The sequence below is a fragment of the Temnothorax longispinosus genome, chromosome 11, assembly GCF_030848805.1.
Source record: "Temnothorax longispinosus isolate EJ_2023e chromosome 11, Tlon_JGU_v1, whole genome shotgun sequence".
Lineage (NCBI taxonomy): Eukaryota > Metazoa > Arthropoda > Insecta > Hymenoptera > Formicidae > Temnothorax > Temnothorax longispinosus.
The window spans coordinates 16420314-16448079 of NC_092368.1; the positions used below are offsets into that span (position 1 = coordinate 16420314).

Here is a 27766-nt window from a genome sequence, read left to right on the forward strand (position 1 = left end):
TTTTTTTAGAGAGAGAGAGAGAGAGAGAGAGAGAGAGAGAGAGAGAGAGAGAGAGAAAAGAGAGAAAGAACAGATTAAATTAAAGTGATTGAAAGTAAAAGTTGAGCATTAGAGTTAAGAACTAATAACGAAACGATATATTTTTTATCTCTTAAAAGCAATATTTTTTTCCATTTATTTAGCATATACGTTCATATAAGTTTCACAAATTGTCATATTAAAATTATCATAGATATGTATATATGTGTAAATATTGTATAGATGTAAATTTTTAAAATAGAAATTTTCTCTAGAGAAATTGATCGTTTATTTCGAAATGACATTACTTTTAATGTTAAGATGATTTTGGTCAATTATATGAATATATGTTCCTTTTTCTCGAAAACGTGATAAATTGGCCGCATTTCGTTATTCACTGCTAGTACTGAAAATCTATATTTTACGTCACTCACACTATATAGATTTTTAGTACTGAATAATATCGGGACGCAGCCATTTATGAATAAATAATTTGACAATCAATATTTCAATCTACATTGCACTTCATGTCGTCGAATATTTTCCATAATTTCTGACCATGCTCCGTACGACTGCACGCTTATTTTATCGCTACGTATTCAAGCGGAGCTCTACGTTCACACTTGGCGTTGTGATTAGCGCGATGTTCTTTGAGAGAGCTTACGATCAGGCTTGCGATTATATACACGAAACTGTGAACAAAGGGGTATGTTAATACATTGATATATGTGTTGATAAAGTTAGTTATTGAAGTTGTCAAAATTAATGAAATTAATTTATTTAATATTTATCACAGAGGCTTTGGAAGCATATAAAGCATCGATATGAAAATTCAATTATGGAAACTCGATATACACGCAGAGATCAAGCAAAACCTTCCATTAATAACGAAGAAAATCATTAAAGATAGGGTAAGCAATATATTTCATATTATTAAACATTAAAATTGGTCAAGTACGCTTATTAATATTATTATATTAACTCTGTTACTGTATTTCAGGTAATTTTATTTTAGCAACAGTAAATATGAGAACTCAAATAATGTGTGTACATCGATGTGTGTCCATATTAGGCCAGAGGCAAAAGCACTCAACTATAATATTTTTCTCTCAGTTTTTACAAATATGTTTCCTTAGTTACATACACTTATCGATTCTTTAAATAATGTTGCAATATATCAGTTAAAAGTATCTTAAATAAAGAACACACTTTAATCGAAGAAACATTTAATAATTATTATATATAAACTATTTAATTATTTTAACATTTATTAAAATATAGTTATTATAAATAAAAGTTGAATATAGTTATAATATAGTATAATTGCATTTAATTATTATTATCTATAATTAGCGTCTTCTATATCCTAAAATTTTCTTTTACTTACTACTTGTATGCCATATACATGCACAGAACGAAAATGCACCGTGATTTTCTCTCTCTTTCTTTCTCTCTCTTTCTCACATTTACTTTCTCATTCCATGTGTTCATGTGATCATGTGGTAAATGTGAGAGCAGTGTAACGGGATAACGGTGTAAGAGGACTATCTTGTTTTGCAGAGAAAAGAATTAAGTAGAGTAGAAGAAAATGTACAGTAGAGGATTTTAACGTAGAAGAAATTGATTATATTTATTATTTCGAGAAACTTCTTGTCAACTTTGAAGATTCTAATGTTTAAGCTACATCTGTTGAGCGATTGACGTTCGTTAACCGGTAATTCTTTATAATCACAATAGTTTTGTGAGTATATTGTAATATGTAATTTCTCTTTTCTAATTAATTTGATCAAATATAATTCTTTTTGTGATTTTTGTACATTATACATATATTATGTGTTTATACATATATACATACACAGAAAAGATTTCTATTTATTTGATAATTTAATACGTTTGTTAGATATCGCTTTGATGAACTTTGCGTTTAATCTGCCCCGGAACTTCCGGATGATAAAAACATGCATATGAGATAGGAGATGCTGGTTTTTAATAATTACGTGACGGTATAAATATAGGCTGCTGTTACGAAAGCGCACAGTCTTTACGAAAAGAGCATCTGACTGAGTGAGGCGCTATAATAGCCTGCATACAAAATAGAAAATTATTATACTTCAAAGCAATTAACGTTATTACAATGGTATGTTATATTTCCGTTATTTTATAATAATTTACATACATATAAACTTTGTATATTTTATAAAGAAATAGTTAAGCGATACATTTTATATTTCGCTATGACATTAATTAATTAATTGTGTATGTCGTGTAGTTTTTATTACGATAATTAAATTAATAAAATATGAAATTAATAAAGAGATCAATATATAATTATCATGTTTTCTTCTAACACAATAATTATAGTCTCGTTAACATCATATACTAAAATATATGATGTTAATGTATATAAATAATCATTGTTAACTTATAATGATAAATATCTTCAGTAATTTTAATAATTCTTTAAATCTTTTAAATACATACACATTCTTTGTCTGTTTTCCTATGCTAAAAATAAACATACCCATTATAGCAATCTCAGGATTTTTAACATTAATTTTATAATTACTTGCTTAAGAAATGTGTGTATGGCAGTACTTTTTATTTCTACTTAACTGTTTATTTCGTATTGTTATTATAAGATGACGTTTTTTTCTAGTGTATTTATGTTTTTGACACTATTGAACAATTCATCTATCTGTCGTACGATTTATTTTAATATATATGTATATAATTTTGATAATTTTAAATAACATTGTTGATTGTAAAATAGATATAATAACCAAAGATTCCTTATATTACATTTTTTCCCTTAATGTTGAAAAAAATGCAAGAATAGGATCAAAAAATGAGAAGTAAAGATTTCTCGTAAGTCTAGATTAAATTTTTTATTTTAAATAATTAGTAAAGTTAATCTTTATAAGCAAAAACAATCAAATTGTCATTTCTTATTTAATTTTAAATAAATTTGTAAGAATGGAATTTTAATATAACACATAATTTCCAAGATATTTAACGTAAAAAATAGAGATATTGTATAAAAGAATAGTTCAAACAGTCTATTTTTTCACGAAAAAAAAGTTGAACTGACAAAAGTTTCAAACTGATAAAGTTTTGTATAGTAGTTTTCTAAAATATACGATAAAATATAGTTTTTTAAACTACTGTACTGTACATTAAATTCATGTAATGTCACGTTATTTTTTTAATATTCTTACAGATGAAAGCGAATATACTGATTGTATTAACGCTTTCCTTTGCTGGATACAGTTTACAGCAGCCAAGTATGAAGACCGTAGCAATACGTTCTAGAGAATATGAAACAATACACGACATAAAAATTACCGATAATGAAATCCACAAAATACAAAATTGTGGAAATACAGAATTTGTCAATTTAAGCGAAATGTATCTACGAAATATTCAAAATAATGTTATTCAAAGTGACGCAATCCGTCACGTCTCTTTACACCATAATTTTTTCAAAAAAATTCCTCAAAACATCTTGAATTACGTGACATATTTATCTTGTTTCAATCTGTCACGTAACAGTATTAATCTTTACAAGAATAATCAAATTCAGCATCCGTATCTTCAAGTATTGGACTTAAGTTATCAGACGACATCAGACGTAAATGCAATACCACAAACGGAAACCTTCGATGAAGAAACGGAAGATATGTATAAATATATGACATTCGATAGCACGAACATGAAATTACCAAATTTAGAATATCTTGATTTAAGTGGAAACGACATTTCCACTTTGTTATGGGGTTTTAATAAGTCTTTTCCAAAATTAGTACGTTTAGATTTAGTAAATATCAATGCCCAAGAATTAGACCCGCACTTTTTTTACAAAATCCCATCATCTTTGCGCGTTCTTCATTTGGAGAACAATCATCTCCGCAATTTGATGCTACGAAACGTAGCAGAAATTTCAACTTTATATTTGAATGGGAATCCTTTGGAAAAACTTAATATAAATTCTACGACATTGCGAACACTATCATTATCTAATTGCACGAAACTAAGTGCGGCATTTTTCGATACGCCTTACTTAGAGATACTTGATTTGTCAAGAAATAATTTGAATAATGACATTGGCGTACATTACGAAATGTTTCGGCAATTACGCGTACTTTTATTAGATTATAATAAATTTTCATATATTCCTACTCTAAATAATGTTCAGTGGGTCAAGGAATTGTCGTTATGTTATAATATGATCAAACACATTAGTCCAAACAGCTTTAAATATTTAACATCCTTGAATAAGTTGTCGTTAAAAGGAAATAGAATAGATAATCTTGAAAGAGAAACCTTTTCAGGTTTGGATAAATTGGAGTATTTAGATTTATCTGAAAACCAATTAAATCATTTGCCTACTGACTGGGCGTCGCCGTTAAAAAATCTCAAATATTTAAATGTAAATTCGAATCAGTTTGCGAGTATTTCCGAAATGGGAATATATTCAATAATTTCATTAAACCATTTATTTGTAAAAAATAATACTTTTACTAAGATAACAACCTTAGAAATTGAACCGTTACCCGATTTTATTACCATATTCTTAGTTTAATATGATTCAGTTTTAACGCTATACTGATTACTATTTTGCGACTTCATTATTTTAATTATTAAGCGTTTGTTTAACGTGCATTTAGTATTCCACATTTCCACATATATGTATAACATCTCTCTAATTTTTATAAGTCTATCATGTAAGGCGTAAAAATAATTTATTACGCCATAATTCTTAGTTATAACTCCGACATATTTTTTTTCAAATACATTGTATTCAAACTTATTTTAATTATTGTTATATCATTTTTGTAAATCAAAAATAAAAACTATTTAACTGATCCGTTCATTTGAAATAATAATTTATACCAACGACGTAATAGGATATGTAGTAAGAAAACCTCTGCTGTCAGTTGATACTCAGCGCGCTACAGCTTCGCTATCTGCTGAGTATGCTGCTGAATTCCCACTAAAAAAAGAACGGATTTAGCTTTAATAGAAGTTATTCTGGCTGCTAAAAAAACCGCTACGAACACTCATGATATAATCTTTTATTAGTTAAAAACTAAAACACTTAATTAAAATTACATATCTTGATAGAAATTTTCAGACCTCATATACAAAAGACAAAATGAATTAATTATAAAATACATCCAACTCTTTAAATATATTATACCTTATCTTATTAGATGCTAAAAGCCACTTATTGGATCTGCAATTCTGAGAACTTTTCTCACCAAACTTTAGATGGTTCAGATTATTTATGCCATTGGACGTTGATGATGCATGGTATGATAAGTGTGTAAGACTAGCCGTAAGAATGCATGGAGTTCATGAGAAATTATCCCCGTGACACAAGATACGTTTTAATCGCGCGTGCTCAGGAAAGTACGACGATATAATCTTTGATCGCGGATAAAAAAGTAAACATTATATTAATTTTATCATCTTCGATATTTTTCTATTGTAATACATTCTATTGTAATACATAAAATGAAATAAAATAAGATAAAATGATATCTAGACATAAAAAGTATAAAGAGGTACAGAATCTGAAAAATAAAAAAATGAGAACAGAGAATATAATTGTTTAAAAAAAGACAATACATGTTCTAAAAAAACATTTATATATATGTATATTTGTATGTGCATTAGAATCAATTACAAAGTAAGGGCTTTAAATTTTCGAACTATCCTATTGTTTTATTCTTAATTATTAAAATACACATATATGATATTAGAAATATTTAATATCCTTTATGAAAGATGAATTAATTAATAAAGAACGAATAAACTAAAAATATGAGAAACCAATTTCTAATACAGTATTTTTAGTATAAAATAGTATCTCAATCTCATGAAAAAGAATATAATTAAGGAAAAGGCTTAGGATTGATTTAATCAAGTGAACTTAATACAATATAAATGCGTTAATTTCAACTGGAGGGTATGATGCGTCATATAGACGGCACTGCGTGAAGACAGACCCCCCTAAGGACCATCCTCGGTATATAAGAAGATAAGTTTGCCTGCTTGCGACAAAAGGTGTTAGACTGCTTGAGTGAATTAATCCGTGAGTGCAGAGAAGTATTTAAGAAGAGTTTAACAACTTTAAGAAATAAACCGTACAACCAACATCAATGGTACGTATTCCGCAAATTACTAGAATTTATCCCGAAATTATCATTACTTATCGTTACTTTCACATAACTAAAGTCTAGAACATACTTAAGAGCATATACAAATATTTTTTTTGTAATACATCTATAATAGGTTTATGTTTATATAATATTGACTATTTAATATAATCCATATCTAAATATATTTAAATAATTCGTTGTAAAGTAATTATCTTGACTATAACATATATATTTAAATAATTATTTTTTAAAGTATTACCTTATAATATTTGAATTAAAAATCGTACATAAAATTTATTAAATATTATTTCACTTATTTTGGAAGAATTACATGTAGAAACCTTCTCGTAAAAGATTAAAATATTTAAAAAACAATAAAATTCCGTGTTATTACTTGTACAATTATTTTAATATATATAATTCTATGTGTTCATATTATAAGCGATGAATAGATGTGAATAGGTAATTTATATTATCAAAATAGAAAAATGTTATTTATTCTAACAGATTTAATTTGTATATTAATTTAATTTAATTAGTTATAGAGTTTTCTTTTTTAATAAATATTATAAACCTGTAATAGGGTTTTGAACCGCATTTTTACGAAATATTATACACATGAATATATAAATTTAATATATACATATACATTGCACGCATATTCAAATTTATTAATTATTATTATTTATTTTATGTCAGTATAATAATAAGCCATTCCATTTCTTAATATTAATTTAACTGATTACCAATTTTTATGTATTATGTTCTTAAGAAATTTTAATTTATTTTAAAAATTTATTACAGTCTTATTATTACGTTAACTTATTATTAATTTATTGACTTAATTTATATATTTGTTGTTTTTATTTTATATTAGTTTATTATTAATAAATTAATTTTATTAGTAGTTTATAAACACATATTAAGTTAGTTTGTGTTTTTTAATCTTATTGTTAAATATATTAATTTGCCTGTTTATTTTTTCCTTTTTTAGATGGTGCTAGGCTACAAATTTACGATTTTTCTCGTTTTCACCACTGTATACGTAGCAAAAACTCAGGACAACCACGGAATTTCCCTTTACGATTTCAAGAAGCATACATTATTTCCAAATAATGACGAAGGAAATACACGTCTACCATACACCTACACTTCAACTGTCCCACCAATATTTCGTGGGCCCCTGTGCCCCCGTCACAGTCATATCTTCAGTTTCTCTAACGTCGGTCTTCAAAAAATCGGTCGAGACTTTATCAACAGCAATGACATCATCAATCTAAGACTCGATGACAATAACATAAGTGATATTTCGCCATTCGCTTTCCGCAATATGCGAAACCTGCAGTATCTGGACCTTTCCGGAAATAAAATTCCGAAAGAAAAGCTATTGTCGTTGACCGGAAACGAAAAATTAGAGGTGTTAATTATCGATAACAACCGAGATTCTCATAACCCCATGACAAATACCCTGATTGAATATGAAGTTTTTTCAAATTTGAAATATCTGCACCTGTGCAATAGTCAATTAGGGAACTTCCAAGTGCCTTTTCAGCTCGCTACACCCATCTTGACTCACTTATATCTGAACAATAACAGCATCAGTTCCAGTGATGTCGTCTTCGAAAATATTCCGGCAACATTGACTCATCTTCACCTAAAGAAAAATTTGATCGATCGAGTCAAACAAGGCAAACTCAGGTACAAATGTTTATGGATTGTTTTTTATAGAATATAAAAAACAGGATTTTAAATGGGCAGTAATTGACATTGCTATATTTCTGTTATTGTCATTATTGGTAATATTAATATTGTTTTATTTTTGTTTTTAATGATATCGATATTTTTTGTTATTATTGTTATTAATATTGATATTATTTTTATTATTGTCACACTACCATTTTAGTTATTGATTTTATATTGTTTTGTCATTTTTATAGCTGTTATTATTGTCTTATTGTCATTGTTATCATTGTTATTAATATCACTGTTACTGTTATGGTTGACACTATTTATTTCTTTATTTTGATTTTATCTATTAATTTTAGGAACTTACGGGAACTCATTATGGACGATAACGCCATTACCCAAGTATGCTTTGAGGACTGCGAAGACAAATCCATATCCTTGAAAGACGCTGTATTATTACAGAATCTGTCTTTAGCCAACAATCTGATCTCAGAAATATCGCCCGATGCCTTCAGTGACACGAGACATCTGTCAATATTAGATCTCTCGGGCAACAAGATCACCGATGTGGCCAAGAACACTTTTAATAATACTATTAGCATAAGTGCTCTTTCTTTGGCTAACAATACACTTGCTACCGTACCGGATGTTTGCTCGATGTTTCGCCTAAGGACTCTGGATCTGTCTGAAAATCGCATCAGTGCAATTCTCTCAGGCACTTTCTGCCCTTACTTGACTAGTTTGGAGTATTTATATTTATCAAACAATGCTATAACCACCATTCAGTACCGAGCTTTCCATAATCTTCAGAAATTGAAATATCTGGACCTTTCCGGAAATCGACTTAGGGAGCTTCCGATGAACTGGGGATACACGTTGTTCATTCAAGAGCTGCATCTTGAACGAAATAACTTCACCGAACTGGACAACATATCATTAATTAACCTTAAAGAGCTGACAAATGTTTACCTTGATGAGAACCCTATGCCAATATTGAGAGCAGAATCTTTCCGATCGCTTCCAGGACACTTAAGAGTACATTTGAAGAATATGCGTGTTGAGGATAAATGCGCACAGTGTCAATGCGATAATGACGAAGAAGAGGGTGATAATGAGGATGATAACCACAATAATTATAATGATGATAATTCTATATAATTCTAATAATATTTTTTGGTAATAACTCAAGAAATATTTACCGTTAGAATTATGATAAGATTTTTTAATGATTGGAAATACATTTTCTTAGCATTTAACTGTTTCATTTAAAAAAAAATGTTGCAAATAAGTTTTGTGGAAATATGAGAAATTCGAAATAAGGCAAAAATTAAGTATTTCGCTGTACATTAAATTAAAACGTATTGGTGAAAAAAAGAAAAGTAATTTATAATAAAATCTTTTTATCACTTATAAGAGAAATATATTAATAGTACCTTATATAGTACTTATTTTCAGAGATCCTTTCTATTTGTATTAAAAATACTATTTTTAAAAAGTTTTAAAAATGTTTCACATAAAACATGGTAAATAATGAAACAAGTACATCAGTTTTAATTTAGCTAATGCATATTTTTCGAATTATCTTTCATTGTGTAACTCATTTAGCGGATATATGAAACAAACAATTTTGTTTTTTCACGATACAAATAAATAATTAGATTTTTTTACGATAAATATTTAGTTTTACAAATTAAGATCAAATAATAATCATTGTCGCTTTATAGTGTTTATATGCTTAAAATGAAGTACTTAAAACAAAGTACATTATTTGATTTCATTATATTACGATTGTATTTTGCTAATGCTTTATTATAAACTTGGTCATTTAATGTTTGTATCATTATGTATTGCTATAAGATAACATAATTATATAATATGCATGCGTAATTGCATATATTTTGCTTATATCTTTTAAAATAAATGCGTTTTATAATAACTCGTATGAGCAAATAAAGTCATGTCCACATAAATATTCTTATGTATCCTACATCTTATTATTAATACATAGACTTATTTAGGTGTCCTTTATTCAATTTTTCTTTTTTATTCAACTTTGTAATTGCATTTATTAAACATTTAACTTATGCGAAGTTCTTTATATTTCAAAGAAATTATTAAAAACATATTATTCTAAAGTTAAGATTTTATTTGTAAAATAATCTAACAGCATATTCTTTACCTATTTTAAAAATGTTTTAAATCGTTTGAAGTTTTTTTATTTCAACTATTTCAAAACTCGAGTGTAACGATAGTGAAATAAATGCAAACGCAGAAACGAGCACAGTGAATAAGCTCGTGCATATCAAATTCTAGAGATCGCTACGATTTTCACGAAGGCGGTAAATCTTCTATTTTCACTTTTTTTCTTCCATTTCAAATTACAAAGTCGTGCTAGAGGATTAAACGCATTTTACGCATTTTACGTCGTGTAAAAGTTAGCCAAATACATCGTTCCTTCGTTGCATTTAAATTATATTTTTAGATTATATTAATATAATATAATAATATTCGTATATGGTAAATATTAAAAACCAGAATATTGAATGTAACCAAAAGTGCGATCATCATCAATTATGACAAAATCATTAATCATTAATCTGAAAGTAATTACAAATTCCGCAAATGTAATTTTGATTGCATACATTATTAAATCGATCAAAAAGATAGCTTTTTATGAGATTCGCATTTATTAAATAAAAAATATAGAATTAATTGTATTGATTTTGCCGATTGATATTCAATTTATTTTCACACAATGTAATATTTCGCTAATAATATTACACAATTTAATTAAATTTTTTATAATTTTAAAAGAATTACTTTTCAATAGAAGCTGGCAATGATAATGGTAATGATACATTACATAAATTAAAAACGTTTTTATTACAAAATATCAATTAAAAATCTGCAATAAAGGTATTTATATAATGAAAACAATAATCTTTCATTTTATGATCATTAAGTAAAAATTACGAACATAAAATGTACAGTTAATAATAAATTTCAATAACATACGATTAATGACCATTTCATTAATTAGTTGCTAAAATAATTGCAAAAATAACCAATTACTCTCCATGTCCGTATAAATTCGCTATTATACTTGATCTGGAATTAACCGTGCTAGCTAGATGCAGAATACCGAGGTGAGCTTCTAGCTTCTACCCCTTTCAGGGTGTTGTTTGCGCACCCTGCGAGTGGCGCACATGCGCAATCGTGTAGCGAGAGAGCCGAGGTAGAGTATGAGAAGAGGGCGCGGTGCAACGAGAACGGGAAGAGGATGGACACCCGAATGTGACGAGGATCGAGTTCAAAGCGATATAGCGCATATAGGAACTTCGCAGGAGGGATTATTTCAGAAAACATATCAAAATTTTAATTCTAATTTCTTGATTTTAACGTAGACCCTCACAATGTTTTATACTAAAATTTACGCGACTGGTTTAAGAAAGGGTTACGTTATCTTTACAAATATTAATAGTATAAGTTTTTAATAATCGATATTATTGCAAAAATTCGATTTTAGATATGTTAAATTGTCTTTCCGCATACGTTCCTGATTCAAAGGATGGGGATGAAGGAGAGAGAATGCAAGCCGTATAACGAGGGGAGAGAACATGGGGAGGATGAGTAAATGCATGGGTAGTTCGAGAGAGGAATGGAAAGGATCTAAGAACGACGAAGATAACGACTTTAGAAGGGCGAAGGCAATTTGAATGGATTCATTTAGAACAATAGTAATTAAAATTAAATTATTTATGAGACTCATCCCATACTGAAGGTGATATCAGGAAACCCATTTAAATTAAACTTATACATAAGGAAGAGATGGATGTGGATTAAAACAATTATTTTCAGAAAAAGCTGCAAAGAATCTGGAATCACTAATCAAGAATACGTACTTTTAAAATTAATTAAAATAAATTAAAGAGGTACAGCTTTCTTTACACAGATTAAAAGTTAAAAGAAACATCCTTGATAATTACTTAAATAATTTTTATTGAAAAAAATGTATATTTGTTACTGGAATCTTTCACTCACTCTCTTTCTTTCTCTCTCCCCTTCTCCCTCTACACACATTTTTTATAAATTCCTACAAATTGTTAAAAATAAATATGTATTTTCTCAACATAAAATTGTTTATATATTATGTCAGTATGAATATATAGAGAATGTGAAGAAGACAGACAGAAGTTTAAATACATATCTATATTACATATATTGTATTTTTTAAATAAAATATATATTTTTTATTTTTTAAATATATATATATATATATATATATATATATAGAAGTTTGAAGTATCTACATACAGAAAATTCCCATATATATTCAAAAAATAGAAAAAATATCTACCCTTCTACAATATCCTCTTACTTTCTTTTTTTTTATCCATCGCGTCTTCTATATTCCATATTTATGCCACTGCCCTTGTCGAACCCTAACACTCTACTTTTATCTTATTTTTCCTCCTTTCCTTTCTCCTTCCCTACCCGCTCTTTCACCCCTTTCTCTGTATATATATAACGTTCTGTATGCACACGAGAAAAACTAATTTTGGTCTATCTTTTCTATTTTCCAGATGCAGACTTTACAAAAGAGAAAAGATACGCATACATGACACGATCTGACTACATTTGTAAAATACAAAATCAAATCTTTGTATTACATCGTGAGAGTTGTATGGGAGATCTGCCGCCACGCAATAGCCACCCCTGATATAGAATAAGAGAAAGAGAGATAAGAGAAGGGGAGAAAGAAAGAAGAGGGGAGTGAGAGGAAAGAAGGGAGAAGGAAAAGAAGGTATAGATAGAGCGTTGGGGTTCGACGAGGACAATGGTATAAATACGGGGTGTAGAAAAAGCGAGGGATGGAAAAAGGTGGGGTGGGTTGCTAGAAGAAGACAGATATATATCCTCGTTACTCCGCGTACGAATGAATACAAGATACTATACTACGCCGCGTGAAGCGTGACTGGGGAGATGCGCGTAGATACGCGAAAAGCGGCGGCATTTCTTCGCGAACGATGAGAATGGAGATACCGCCTGACGGAGTTCGGAGTAGCATTGTCGGCGGGGTAAAGTCCGACAAAGAGGGTAAAACGCTCGCGCGACGAAGCCAGGCGAGGATGGAAGTATGTGACGAGGGCGGCGGTAACGGCTAGTGGAGCAGACGAAGACGAGAGTAACGTCGGCTCGGTGGGGTGGAGAGAGAGAGAAAGAGAAAGAGAGAGGGGCCGTCACGCTGTAAAGTTGACAAGAAGAGAGACACCGCCGATGCTGTAAAGCGGATAAAGACGGAAGTACTACCGCGACAAGGTTGGCGATACCGTCGCCACGATAGAGGAGACCGAGATAGGAGTATCGCCGGCGCACTGCAGCCGGACGAGGAGAGCAAGAGAGAGAGCGAGAGAGAGAGAGAGAGAGAGGGGAGAAGGCTAAAGGGCGAGGAGGAGGGTAGCGGTAGAGGATGGGGTGGCCTACGTCTGGCTAACCCGAGACACCACTCCCCACTCGGTCTGGCCGGCTCTCTCCTCTAGCCTCCTCTCTTTCTCTCTCGCCTCTCTCAGTGTTCGTTCGAACGCGGCCCGGCACGGTTCTGTTACCCCGTGATGTCAGAGGGTCCGCTTCGTGATGGGAGCTCACTGCCGCGGTAATATCGGTGGGTTCCATCGGTAGCCGATTCCCAACGCCGATAATACCTATTATCAGTGTTGTCCGGTGCGGTTCTGGCTTGTCCCTACGACGGTGTGAGCGGGGGCGCGTAAAGGGAGAAGGGTGTTTAGCAGGGCGGGAGTGCGTGAGTGCAGGAAACGGACAGGGCAGTGAAATACGGACAGAAATACTCCAAGGTCAATTTTGCGACGGGGAAAACGATGTCGAAGACTTTGATTAGAAAACGAAATTAGTTGGCGAGGAAGCTGATGGGAAAAATTAGCTCGCGGCCAGTACGAAATTGGAGCTTGATGGTATAAGCCGCCAGTTGTCCGCGGGGAAGTTCCGAAACGTCATCGCCCTTCCTCCAGCGAAAACAAACACGCCTGTATCGCACGCGGAAGAGCCGATTCGTTTACGTTTTTCGTGTTTATATAGGAGTGAATATCGGTTTGCTAATTAGTGTTAGTGTAATAGAGAGCAAAATTGGCGTATTAATTGAGAGAAAATAGTCTATAAATCTCTCCTTCTCCGATCGTTTTTTTTGAAAGAAAAAAAATATATATATCTGTTTCGCTTCTTGTCCCTTTCCTCGAAGAGGGAGTGAATTTTTCGAATTTTTTTATCCCTCGGAAACAATTTGCGAGTCAAGATAACGAACGCCGCGGGAAGATCGCTCGTCAGTCTGAATGAAGAACGGGATTTTTCCGAGCGGAGTTTTATTCCCCGAAGAGACGGGGCAAATAAGTCGCTGAGAGACCGCGCCAAGTTTCCGCGATTCTCGACACACTCTCGACAATATGTCTGGGAACTACTCGGTGCGCTGCGAGCCGGGCCTAGTGATACCGCTCTGGCGTCCGGACACCAACCTGCATCTAATCGACATCATCTTCCGAGGCCTGGTGTACTTTATTCTGATGTTATATCTGTTTATCGGCGTGTCGATCATCAGCGACCGCTTTATGGCTGCCATCGAGGTGATCACGTCCAAGGAGAAGGAATTGGTGGTGCGCCGTCACGGGAGGGAGCCGCAGATCGTCGTGGTGCGAGTGTGGAACGAGACGGTGGCCAATCTGACCTTAATGGCGCTCGGCAGCAGTGCTCCTGAGATCCTGCTGTCCATCATCGAGATTTGGGCAAAGAACTTTCAAGCGGGAGAGCTGGGCCCGGGCACGATCGTCGGCTCCGCCGCTTACAATCTCTTTGTTATCATTTCCTTGTGCGTGTTTGTAATCCCGAACGGTGAGACCCGGAAGATAAAACATCTGCGCGTTTTCTTCGTCACCGCTACCTGGAGCATCTTCGCCTACGTATGGCTCTACGTTATCCTTGCGGTGTCCAGTCCTGGTGTCCTCGAGATCTGGGAGGGTATTCTGACCTTCTCCTTCTTCCCAGCCACGGTATTGACGGCTTACGTTGCTGATCGACGGCTATTAATCTACAAGTATCTGCACAAAGGTTACCGGATGAATAAGCGGGGTGTAATCGTGCAGGCGGAGGCCGCGGATTCCGAGATGGGGGTGGAGCTGGAGATCAAGCCTCAGCAAGACGGTCTTCACGGCATGGTCGATCGCCTAGCCGACGTCGATTCCCCCGAAGCGAGAGAGTTCGAGCAAACTCGTAGAGATTACATTAACACTCTGAAGGAATTGCGTAAAAAGTACCCGACTTTGCCTCTGGAGCAATTGGAGGTCATGGCTCACGAGGAAGTGCTCGGCAAGGGCCCTAAGAGCAGGGCCTTTTATAGGGTGCAGGCTACGAGGAAGATGGTAGGCGCGGGCAATCTCAGCAGGAAGATCAGCGAGAGAGCGCAGAGCGACCTTAGCGAGGTCAAGGCCGAGTTGCAGAAAGCCGAAGCGGAGAGCATCGATATCGAACATGTCAACGCCATGAGAGTATTTTTCGAACCTGGTCATTACACCGTGATGGAGAACGTTGGAACCTTTGAGGTGGGCGTTTCCAGGGCTGGAGGTGATCTCAACAGACCCTGCACCGTGGATTACTACACGGAAGATGGCTCCGCCGAGGCCGGATCTGATTATGTGAGTGCCAAGGGCACTCTGACTTTTGAGCCCGGCGAGACCATGAAGACTATCCAGCTTTCCGTTATCGATGACGAATTGTTCGAGGAGGATGAACATTTTTATGTCAGGTTAGTAAATTGACGATCATTTTTTGCGAAAACTTGTGATGATGGAATATAATTGTTATTAGAAAGTACCATAATAATTTTTGCGATAAGATATGAGAGTGGTTATCGAAAGTATTTTAAACGCTGCAAAGGGAAATGATAAAAATAGAATGTCATTGCAGCTAGTTGTTCTCGTACTATTAATATACGTAATATGATGAATTGCGTAAACATAAAAATAAAAAAAAGTTTAATATTATTATTAATTTAATGTATTACTTATAATTAGCAAAAATTAAATTATGTTAAATAAAATTTCAGTTTTAAAATTTATAATATAACTTTAATGGCAGACACACTCAAAAATTAATTTTTTATTCTATTAATAATACTCATAATTTTAAAATTAAAATATATCGCGTTCTGAGATTTTTTACATTGTTGTTTTTATTGTTAAATCGCGTTAAATAATTGTTGAAGTTATCGGAATTATGTCGGGATATTCGATATCAAGCGTTTTTGATAAACAAGGTGATATTTCCTTTGTTAAATTATTTTTTATTTTTTTATTGATATCACTTTTATTCACATTACTCTTATTAATATTACTTTTATTAAAGTTTCATTGTTTTATATCACATCTCTGCGGAGTTTTGGAAGTTATTAAATATTTGAATAGCTATATCTCACTTGAATCACTTTTAATATACACACACACACACACACACACACTTTCGATTTTCTAACGAACATTGAAAAGCCCACTTAAAATTAAACAAAGGATGAGCTTTATTTAATTTGACGTATTTACATATCTGGTTTCTCTAAAAATTTGGTTTATAAATCCTATATTTTCAATTATTTTTTCATCCTCTTTCTCATAATTCGTGAAGTACGTATGTGTGTGTATATTTTTTTATTAGATTTAACTTTATCTAAAGAGTCTGTCATCAACGCGATGAGACATCCAGTAAAATTATCGTGCTACTTAAGAGCTGCAATTACTTCAATTTTCTTTTAAACGATTCTTTAAATGATTCTTAAAGTATACATCTATGGTGGATATAGTGTATTACGATCACAGATCATTGACCAGCGGTGAAAAGGCGATCATCCAATTGATTTCAAACGAGTAACATTTGCAATTTAATCAGCAGATAAGCTGCTATTGATTGAATCTTAATGAAAGACATTTAAAAGTGGCTATTAGCGTGGCTCTTTTCAATGTAATTAAAGTTGTTAATTTTATACAGTACACAAATCTGGAAGATATCATAAAGATACACACAAAAATCTAAAAATTTAAAAAAATTAATTAATTCATTTAATTATTTAATTCATATGCTTAATATTATTATGGATTTTTTAAATTAACAAACACAATTTTGTGTATTTTATACATATAAAATATATGTATAATAATATGCACAACAATTAATATTAAACAATGAATTGATAAATAATATTATACATTATATATACACACATACATTTTATAAATTCATTTTACAGATAGTTTAATTTTGACATCGACATATTTTACATATTTGTTTCTTTTTATACTATGTTTTTATTCTGTTTTTAATAAATTTTTTTATTGCTACAATTGAATAAGGATGACATTATGAGAAAACAATTGTACTCTAGGACTATGTACTATACTTTTTTTATATACAGACTACTGAATCTCTTAACCAGGTATTTTTATGTATAACTATAATAATAATAAAAATGTTTTTGACAAATTTTTTTTCCAGAAGAATGTGGAAATTGTATTAAATTATTGACCTATGCCTAATAAAATATTATATATTTGGTTTTTAGAAAATTCAGGAACTAAATCTTTTGTACTGTATAATTCGTAAACATTTAATGTGTGCAAATGTCATTTTAAACATCCTTTACTATCCTTTTACCTAGCATTGTCAACCTCGTAAATTCCTAAGAATGCTAAGAAAAAGGCTTGAAATTTTCATGTCACGTGTGTAGTCCTCAGATTAAAGCAGCGTGCTTATATATATAGGTACATGAAAGAAATCGCGAGAGAACGGTTTTGTGTCACAGAGATGCATTTTAGATGATACATGAATTAGTATCGCGCGCGCGCTATATGTTGATTTTAAATCTGTTTCTTGCAGTTTCTCCATATTTCATTTCTTTTCTTTTCTTTCTTCTTTGATTGGTCTTTTCGCGTTTTTCTTTCCTTGAAAGCTTGGAGATACATATATCTTTTTTAAAATGCAATAAGGTAACTAGAACGAATAGATCCTTTTATTTCACGCTACGATTGAAAATTACAGGTTCGTGTCGATATAGCCAGATGACCCGATTATTTCTGTTATTTGCAACTTTACGTCGCATGCCAGATTGCATCACGGGGTCGCGCGGAAACCACACGTGCACGCGCAATTAAATCTATAAGTAAAACGTGTGCTGATAAACGTACTTGATAATTCGGCTAAGGAAAATCGGAGAAAATATACGGAGAAGTTAAATCGCATTGTACATTTCTGCGTCAATTACGGTAATAAAGAGTTGCACTGATTATTATCAGCGATATAGGTCGAGGAGAGAATTATTGTGACCTATATAGTAATCTTTGTCATAATTCTGAAAGAAATCTAAAGACTGGATATTTAGTTGTCACTAATAGCTTATTGTCTCGCACGTACTCGAACTGTCGTAATGATGAAAGGTAACAGAGCGATATCGCCTGTCATTTCATTGTATTATGTTGTACGAGACATTATAACATTATTTTAAAAATGTTTTATTTCTCTATATTTATTTAGATACAAAGAAAATATATATAAAAACATAATATAAATTAAATACAAGTTAATCAATAGCACAGATCTAAGATCAAGTAAATATAACATAATATACATAGTAAAAATAAAATAATTATTAATAACAAAATTATACTTGTTATATATGCATATCATTGGGAGAATATAAGGCTTTAAATAATAGTAAGAAATAAGTAAGAGAAAATATATCTCAGGAACGACGTCAAAGGAGATCAACGGATAAAAATAAAATCTTGGATGTATGCTCCTTTGAAAGGCGAGTTCAACGTCGAAATTATAGACCAGCTTATCTGAGAACTTGATTAAAGTATTCTACTGAATGGTATTTTTAGATAGAAAATAAAGGATTTGTCGATCAGCAAATTAGGAGTTATGTAGTCAAATGTCGATTTGAAAGGACGAAAGAACATTCGTGAAAGCTATTTATATTAGTCATTACAAAAATAATGAATAAATAAATTGCTTATATAAATTGACATATGTTTGTTCTAAAAATAGACATAATAATTTATAGCGATAATTTATTTTTATTGTGCCACTGTGCTGAATTCACAGAAGTGATTTCCGCTGTTGAAGTGTCAGTTTAATTTTTCTCGAATTAATGTGAATATCTCTTTTATTTTTAGGCTCAGTAATGTGTCGCAGCCAGCAATGCTTGTCTCGCCGAGCCTGGCGACGGTAATGATCCTGGATGACGATCACAGCGGCATTTTCGGGTTTCCCGAGAGAGATGTAGAGCTAGTGGAGAGCGTAGGTCAGCATCCTCTGCGGGTAGTACGCTATAGTGGAGCCCGCGGTCGCGTGATTATCCCTTATCGTACCGAGGAAGGCACTGCGAAACCCGGCAAGCAATATGTGCATACTGAAGGAACGCTGACTTTTGAGGATAATCAGACAGAGTGAGTGACATATCTTTCTCTTTTTAAATTAGGCAATTAATTGAGTAAAATTAACTATTAAAAGAACGAAATTATTTGAATTCATTATGCGATTCTATTATTTTATGCATGGTCTTCGGAATAATTTAATTGATGGGCTTATCGACAATCTCATTCCTTTAATGGTCAAAGAAAGAAAGATTTTTACCTTTAAAGGAAATCAAGAGATGTTTGAAAAATATCACAAAATCGTGAAATAATGATAAATTTCATGAAAAAGTAAATTAACCCTTAAATGCCACACCTCTCAAGAATCTCGTAAATGACATGAGGGGTCTAAAAGACCCCAGCATGAAAAATGTCTCCTTATTCATTAATTTTTTTATCTTTAGTTATGTTTTCAATGTTGTTCAAGGCTTAGAAAAGAGAATAAAATGCTTATATTGTTAAAATTTCAATTTCAACATTAAAAAATTAAGGAAACTGAGTACTGTTAAGTGTACAAACGAGTAGGTCAATCACTCAACTGGGCTCAAATGGGCATGAGCACCATTTTTGGCAAGAACATTTGAAAATATATCATTGTAAAGAGTCTGGGGTCCGCTGGACCCCAGAGGGCATTTAAGGGTTAATAATTTACGGATAATCTAAAAGAATCAATTAATGCATATTTAATCTTCTTTGAGAGAAAAAAAATGTAAAGTATATATAATAAATAATAAGTAAACAAATTAAATAATAAACTACATTAACACATGTAGGGTTACTTAACGCTTGTATTTAAAATATCGTTGATCCAATTTTCTAGTTGATGTTCATTTTGAATTAATAAATTAAATTAAGTTTGAAATCAAAGTGGAAAATACGCATTAAATGATGTATTTCCTGTATAGTCGGTTAATAAACGGGTAAACACTTTTAGTTAAAGTATAACTTAAAACAAGATTATCTTAATTAAGAGAGATGAAGTTGTTTCTCTTTTATTAAAGAAGATAATAAATTAGTAAAAATATGATAAAATATAAGCAAAATGTATACTTATAAATGAATAAATATTGTAATAAAATATGAAAAGTATATTTTACTAAAATAAAATGTAATAAAATATAGCAGAACAAAATATTTTATTAACTGTAGAGATTGAGTGCGAAATAAATAAAATACACGATTCTAAAATATATTAATTAACACAGTAACTGATACGGATAATAAAATTTCTTCAAAACTTACTAATTAAAACTCAAAAAAAGATGCCCAGAAGATTTGAATGTAATACGAAAGTTTAGTGTGTTTTTGAGATCGATACTTGAAAGAAATTATAATAATTTGTTATCATAACTTCAAATTAGTTTCATCGGATAGCATTATTATACTTGCATACATTGTATCGGTTATACCGAAGATGTGTATTATAACCACAATGGTTAAGCGTAATGTAAGGATCGATCGACACCGCGATACGATCGGTAATTAAACTTGCGTCATATAATTAGATTGTTAGCTTACTGTGCAAGTTAGAAATATGAATTATGTGCAAAAAAAATTACAGATGACATTTCAAAAACTGAAATAGATGGCTAAAGTGCATGGAACTAAAGTTAATGTAAAATCAAATATAAAGTACCCGTTTACTATTTATCTATTTAACACGTTTGACTTATTCAAAAATATAAAGATATAAAATTTCATTACTTTTAAAAGTTGTTGGGGTTACTGAATACGAAAAGGAGATCAAAAGTTCAAAATAGCGGATACAAACAAATAAATACAAAAAAATAAAATGTTTTTAAATTCTAATGTAATTGTGTATTGCTGAATACGAAAGTGATGTCAAAAGTCTAAAATAATATGGACCTAATATGGCGAGTGCAAGAAATAAAGTATCTCTTTAAATTATAATAAAAGTTTGCACTCGTAAAGATATTTATATATTGATTATTGATGTATTATTAATTAATGTATCATATTAATTCATACAACTGGTAATTCAAATTTTCGTCAATTTTGAAACGGGCGCTATATTATACCACAGACAGGTATAAATGTATCGAAATTTCCCACACTAGCGTTCGATAGAATGCAGATCGCTTGTCTGTTGCAATTAACTGTACAACATGGGTTACTGTGCGATGTGCTGTAACTTGCACAATGTATTTCTATCGCAGCTTTATCAGTAATTAGCAACTCGTAGGAGATAATTAGAAGACCAGTCTAACACTCGTGTATAATCTAAACTTCGTTTCACAAAATATGACACTTGATAACAATATTACGTCTGTATCAAGAAATATTTACACATATTATACATATATTCTTTTTCATGATATATTTTACTCAAATAGTTTTATATATAAACGTATAAATATTTTCCTGACTTACTAGATGTAAAGCTGTTGTTTAACTTTTTTAAAGTTATTGTTAAACTATATATTGATTTATTGGTATTGCGTGAGTTTTATTTTTTAACATTATCTGTAATATTACTTTTAAAATATTATTTAAAATATTATATATAAGATTTAATTAATTACTTTAGGCTTGAAATATATTGTCATGTTCATATTAATTATGTGCTCACCTATTCTATTATATTTTTAAATATCTTTTTTATATTTAACTACAATATTAATTATATTGATAATTTAATATTATGATATAATGCATATTATATCTATATAACATATGTTTATTAGATTTTTATCGACGTATGTCCCTCATGCATATTATATTTGCTATATAAATTTATCGCGGCAAGTCATATCGTCGCCACTTTTTAAATTTTCATTGAATCTTGATCTGCAAGTGTAATAGAGGGTTTCAACACATAAACTCTCTTTATTTTTAATCTGAATTCTGCCCGTTGCGTCGTAATATTCGCTTCCGATATGTACAACTCTCTAATTTGTCGCAATTGTTCGCAGTCTCGCATTGCTTCACGAACAATTATTGTAGATTATTTTGGAGATTTCTGAATGCATTTAAATTAAGGATTTGTCTGGTTTTAGGTCACGAAATAGTGTTGGAGAAAATCGCATTTGAAACTTTAGAAAATTGTTGCGGAGAAATATACAATATAGAAATATAGATAAAGCATGACTATTGGTTTTTCTTAATTTTAAAGTAAAATTCTCTTTAAGCAAATGATATGTTTTGAAAGGAATATTGACAATAATTTTACTGGAAAACTTTTTTCTTTCTCACTACCGTTAAAATAATATCAGAACATTGTTTATTAAGTAAACTCGATTATTTTAATTGTGTTTGTAATTAATGCGAATGATTTTGTAGAGATAGGGTATATTACTTTTTTGCAATGCTTTGAATTTATCTTTTAAAAAGTGGAGACGAAGAGAAGAAGAGTGAGAGCGAGAAAGATTGTTATATTAAACATATTTTTCCTCAATAAACTTTCATAAACTTGACAATAAATCTTTATTAAAGTTTCCATTCCAATACGCGGTCTAGTTAAGGAATGTCCAGAATTTGCGAGATATTACATTGTCTTTCAAAATGACTTACAAACATAGTAATATTCTGTCATCGGAAAATATTAAGGTCCTCATTTATTACGAAAAGAAATTCTAATACAAGTTATAAGAACTTGATCATAAAAGTTAATAGGAAGTAGCAATTATCGTAGCACAAAATTTGGTAATCAGTCATCGAAATGTTTGATATTAAAAGTCGAAAATTTTTAAAAAATAACGCTAAACAAAATCTTTGCTGAAAACTCCAAAAATTTTATTTCTAAAGTGCACTTAAGTATTATACATATTATAATACTGTATTGTAATTGCATTATTACAGATTTTAATAACATTTGACATACAATTGCTGCTTGTTTAAATGGAAAAATTTTAATGTTTAGCTGTTTTAAATTGAAGCAATATGAAACAGCAAGATTTATAAAAGGCTTAGAACTTGAATATTATTTATTAAGATAATTATTATAAACCATATTGTGCTAAATGCTATATACATATATATTAAAATTATTTATATCTAAATTTTGTTCTTTTTCTTTTATGGCGCAATCAGTGTTGGAAAGCTTCAATCTTAATATTAATATTTAATCTTAAATCTTCAACTTTAAGAATGATAAACTCTGTAACAATATTTGTCGTTATTCAATTCAAGAATAGGATTATACAAAACCCAAATTTGAGGAAGAAAAATATATATGATTTACGCGAGAAAGTTAAGCTTATTGATTTAGAAGGGAAAAGAGGGCACACAGCTAAAATTAAATTGTTAAATATAAGAGTTCTTGCCGAGGGTGGGACTTTTTCTAAAAGGTATATCTGAGACTGTTCAGTGAGAATCGACGTGGCTATGTTATACCGAGTTTTACCGAATATATAATTCTCTTTGATAATGTATTATACATATAAACAAATATTATATTTTGTCTCTTAAATTTTTTAATAATTGCTCAAGAAATAATTTTGATTTACTTTATAATTGAAAGCAAGAGTTTCTTTACGTAATATACGAGGGTCGTTCAATAAGTCCTTAGAAAATTTTTCGTGCAAAATTTTCTAAGGAATTATTGAACGACCCTCGTACTTTATACCACTAAAAATGGCTTAGTATTTTAAAAATTAACAGAGAAATACTCGTGCTTGACTGATATTACCCAGGCTTACTAGAAACGCGCGCGAAAACTGCACTGCATTGAGGTCACTAGGTAATTCGCGTTTGCACGAAACGTGCGATTTTACATTTACGACCTTATTAGGCATTTTTCCTACGTCTTTTCCTTGTTTCTCCTCCGCGTATGAGTTAACGATAAAATTATTGCCGGTAGCATTTGTGATAAAATTTACCGATCGCGGCGATGCTGAAAAATATCGCGAGAACGTGCTAAGATTGCATGCGCTAACATTAGTCAGACAATTTTAAGGAGATCGAAGAATTTATTTATATATTATATACAGAAATATATCGAAATTAATGGGCATTTGAAAATGTATTAAAATTTCCTTTACTCTCTCTTTCATAATTATGTCATCATTTATATCTACTTCCATATATTTCCGAGGATTTTTACTCAACGTTACATAAAAATTATATTTTCAGAGCTCGCTAAATTGATCTTTATCTTATTGTTAGCTATAAAAACGCGATGATAAAAATATGTAGTTCCGTTTTAAAAAATGCCAATGAAATCTCGAAGAATATGAGCATGAGTAAATTTTTTTGCTTATTATAATATTTGTTTCTTCGAAAGAACAATAACATTTTCCTTTAACATACTTGTATTTCGTCGAAGACAAATAAGAGGAGACAAATAAGGTGCGTAGATTAGGTGGACCCTGTCTATGTGTGTGTGTGTGTGTATTTCTAATTGTTTTTATTATATTAAGACGATAATATTTACTTGTTACACATGGAGCAGAAAGGCATCCATTATCGGGGCTACGTGGTGGATTTTGATGGGCTTGAAAATCTCTCAAATGTGATTTTAACTTCACCATTCCATTAGCTACTGTTTTGCTAAGTGTCTGTCATTTCATTTCTGCCATTTTCATTTTGCTTAATATAAATGATCGAGATGACCGACCACATTGCTTAATGTCCTATTAATTTTGGCAACAGATCTTCATTGCTTTTTACATGTGCAGTTTCTAAAAATGATCTGTTCATCAGACTGCCTGTTACATTAATGTAAATCTATAACTTTTTAGGACAACTTGTACTTTAAGAAATGTTATCTGTCATGTAATTTCTCTGGAAGCTCCGGGTAAATTTTTTACTGCCTCCTTAAAACTTTCAAATATATTTTGGACGATTTTAGTACTTTTGCGTGTAGAACAACGAAAGGAATCGATTTACGCAAAAAAGATATGTGGTTTTATACAAAAGTGCAAATTAATTGTGCTGCTAAAAACTATTTCTCTTTCCGGTATGATTTTAACGATCAATGTTGAATGCATAATTGATTGTATAATTTTTACTCAGTCCCATAAATACTATCTGTTTTTTTCAAGTACCGAATCCTTTTTATTATATCTTGCACAATATTCGTGAGAGAGAGTGAGGATTTTTTTTTCATTTGATTGTTAGAACAAGTGTACTTATGTAGTGCAATTTGATCGTGAATAGTGCGGGGATGCAGTGTAGTGCGTTCCAGGGGCTTCCTACCCCGTCATTAGCTCATTTATGGGTTCGTGCGATATTCGTGTCGCGATGTCGAATTTTATGCCTCGTTGTTTTTATTCCGTCAATGAAAACAACGAGGCAATGAACAGCCTGAGGCAAATTATCTCCTAAATTAATTTGTCCCAGACTGTATGTCAAAAACATACATTTCGTGCGTGGTCCACTTTCCTATATCTAATAAAGAGTGTTTCTAGAAAGTCGGTAGTTGACAGATTTAAAAGAATAATAGATCTGGTTAAATTAAAAAATTTTGTCAAGTATTATCATTCGTATTCGGCGACGTCTTTTAAAGGCTCTAGGCGTCGATTTCCATTGAACATTATTAATAGTTGCGCATTCTCTTCTTTGACATAAGAGTGTGCAATAATGTAAGCTCAATCTGAGCTCAATCATTTCGTTTACTATATATAGCTATATCTTTATATGGAAGTCCTCTATATGTACATCTTTATATTCTCTAAAATTTACTGTATTTAAAATTGTGGCGTCATGATTTTTTAAAATTAATTACTTAGCCGAATTATGCTTATAGACTGTGAAACGGGTGTGAATGAAGGGTGGGATTAAATAAATGTTTGTGATACATTATGTGCCGAGGGCTACGTGAATAAATACGGAAGTGTACTTCTGCTTTGGAGAGAATTGCCTTGATTGCCAAAACAATACTCAGCATTTGAGTAAATAGCCATGCATGCATTAAACGGAATAATTCAATAATACTTGAATGGAATTTTTCCTCTCGCTGTATTTAATATGCTGCAGTTTCGAGAAAAATTTGGAAATTTTTTCCGTTAAAAAAAGAATTTGTAGAAGTGGCATTTATATATCAAATTTTTGTAAGTTTAGAAACAATAATGCTTTAAAGATATATGTTTCAATACACATAGAATATATCAAAGATTCTGAAGTCGAAAATGCTCATTATTGCTGAACCGTTTAAAAAATATATTTTGTAAAATAGGCATAATGCGTCAAGATAAGTTATCCCTCTATAATCTTTTATAACTTCCAAAATTTTCGTTTTAACTCTTTTTATAATTGAAATAATTTTATAGCTTTATGTCTTTCATCTTAAATGTTTCAGACACTTTCAGAGTAAACTCTTTAATTTAGATTTAAAAAATCGAAGAATTTATTAAGAATACAATGGTTATCAAAAATTAAACTTTTATCTTTTCCACTATGAAACTTGAATAGAAATATGTAACAAACATTTGTATATTAAAAATGCAATGATTAAACTCTTCGGATGCTTTTCAATTCCATGCATAAATCGGATACCTACGTATATTTATCCCAGAAATTTTGGGTTTTACATAACTCATTATACACATACGTTTGCAAAATGTTACGATTTTACACGTGGCCCATACTCTGTTTATATAGCATAATGAAGACATTATGCGGCGGCGCGCATATTGTAGCAAGAGATGGATACAATACAGTTGAAATTTAACTTCGGCTGAAGCTTGCAATTTGGTACTTTTGTGACAAATTTATGATAAAACTGTGCAATTATTCGCACTTCGCGAGCATTCAAATTTCGCCATTGATTCAACGAAATTGTATAGCGTTTGATAAAAATGAATGGAAGTTCAATCATATAGCGCAATACATTATAATGTCAGTTAATAAATCATATTTAATAGTATAGTGCTATGTGTTGTAAGATTTTATTTGACAAAATATAATAATAATTAAATACAATCCTATAGATAAAAAATAATTCTCAATCGCTTATAACTCAAAAACCATATTATTTGTTTCTCATTAAAAAAAAAATAATTCTAAATTTATCAAAGTATCTGTTTTTCTTTCAAATGGGTCTCATATATTGCGACATCGCGTCTTTTGTAAACACGGTTATTTACTTTATCCTCGCTGCTCTTTTCCCTTTTTTCAAAAAGAAAATTTTCCGCTTCAAAAAATAGTCACGAATACTCGGCACTCGGTGACACACAATTTCCTGCAAATCCTTTTACTACTAGGAATTTGTAGAGAAATATATAACCGGATATCAACCGTTCGATATCAGCCAGATTCGGATGGCATTCGAGTTTCGGATGAGAAATAAGACGAATAGAGGACGAGAGACGCCGATGCTCCATTCCTTGGAAAACCGGCGGATTACCTGTGCATTCTAAAACTCCGAGTGGAAAATAGACTGACCGATTTTTTTCAACGAAATAAAAAAACTAGAATATTTGTATTTGTATTGCTCGAGTATACAAGCGAGAATATCCTATACACAACAATACATATTTA

General features: G+C 31.2%; 3 protein-coding genes across 6 annotated transcripts in view; all 3 read left to right on the plus strand.

The window, feature by feature from the left end:
• The first annotated feature begins 2003 nt into the window (after positions 1 to 2003).
• LOC139822403 (uncharacterized) lies at positions 2004 to 4863 on the plus strand. Its single transcript, XM_071794074.1, has 2 exons — positions 2004 to 2155; positions 3236 to 4863. The coding sequence occupies exons 1-2, from the start codon at positions 2153 to 2155 to the stop codon at positions 4595 to 4597; spliced, it is 1365 nt and encodes a 454-aa protein (XP_071650175.1). The 5' UTR covers positions 2004 to 2152; the 3' UTR covers positions 4598 to 4863.
• Positions 4864 to 6035: 1172 nt separating this feature from the next.
• LOC139822401 (podocan-like protein 1) lies at positions 6036 to 9677 on the plus strand. Its single transcript, XM_071794067.1, has 3 exons — positions 6036 to 6182; positions 7174 to 7877; positions 8225 to 9677. Exons 1-3 carry the CDS (start codon positions 6180 to 6182, stop codon positions 9021 to 9023), a joined length of 1506 nt encoding a protein of 501 aa, XP_071650168.1. The 5' UTR covers positions 6036 to 6179; the 3' UTR covers positions 9024 to 9677.
• Positions 9678 to 13345: 3668 nt separating this feature from the next.
• The window catches only part of Calx (sodium/calcium exchanger Calx), a 64346-nt gene continuing 49925 nt past the window's right edge, over positions 13346 to 27766 (plus strand). The window contains exons 1-2 of one of the 4 annotated variants that reach the window (XM_071792465.1): positions 13346 to 15672; positions 19088 to 19360. In XM_071792465.1, the coding sequence (XP_071648566.1) occupies positions 14321 to 15672; positions 19088 to 19360 (1625 nt within the window). In that variant the 5' untranslated portion in view covers positions 13346 to 14320. The remainder of the gene's footprint in view (positions 15673 to 19087; positions 19361 to 27766) is intronic. The other 3 variants (XM_071792461.1, XM_071792463.1, XM_071792462.1) reach the window with 3 other exon arrangements.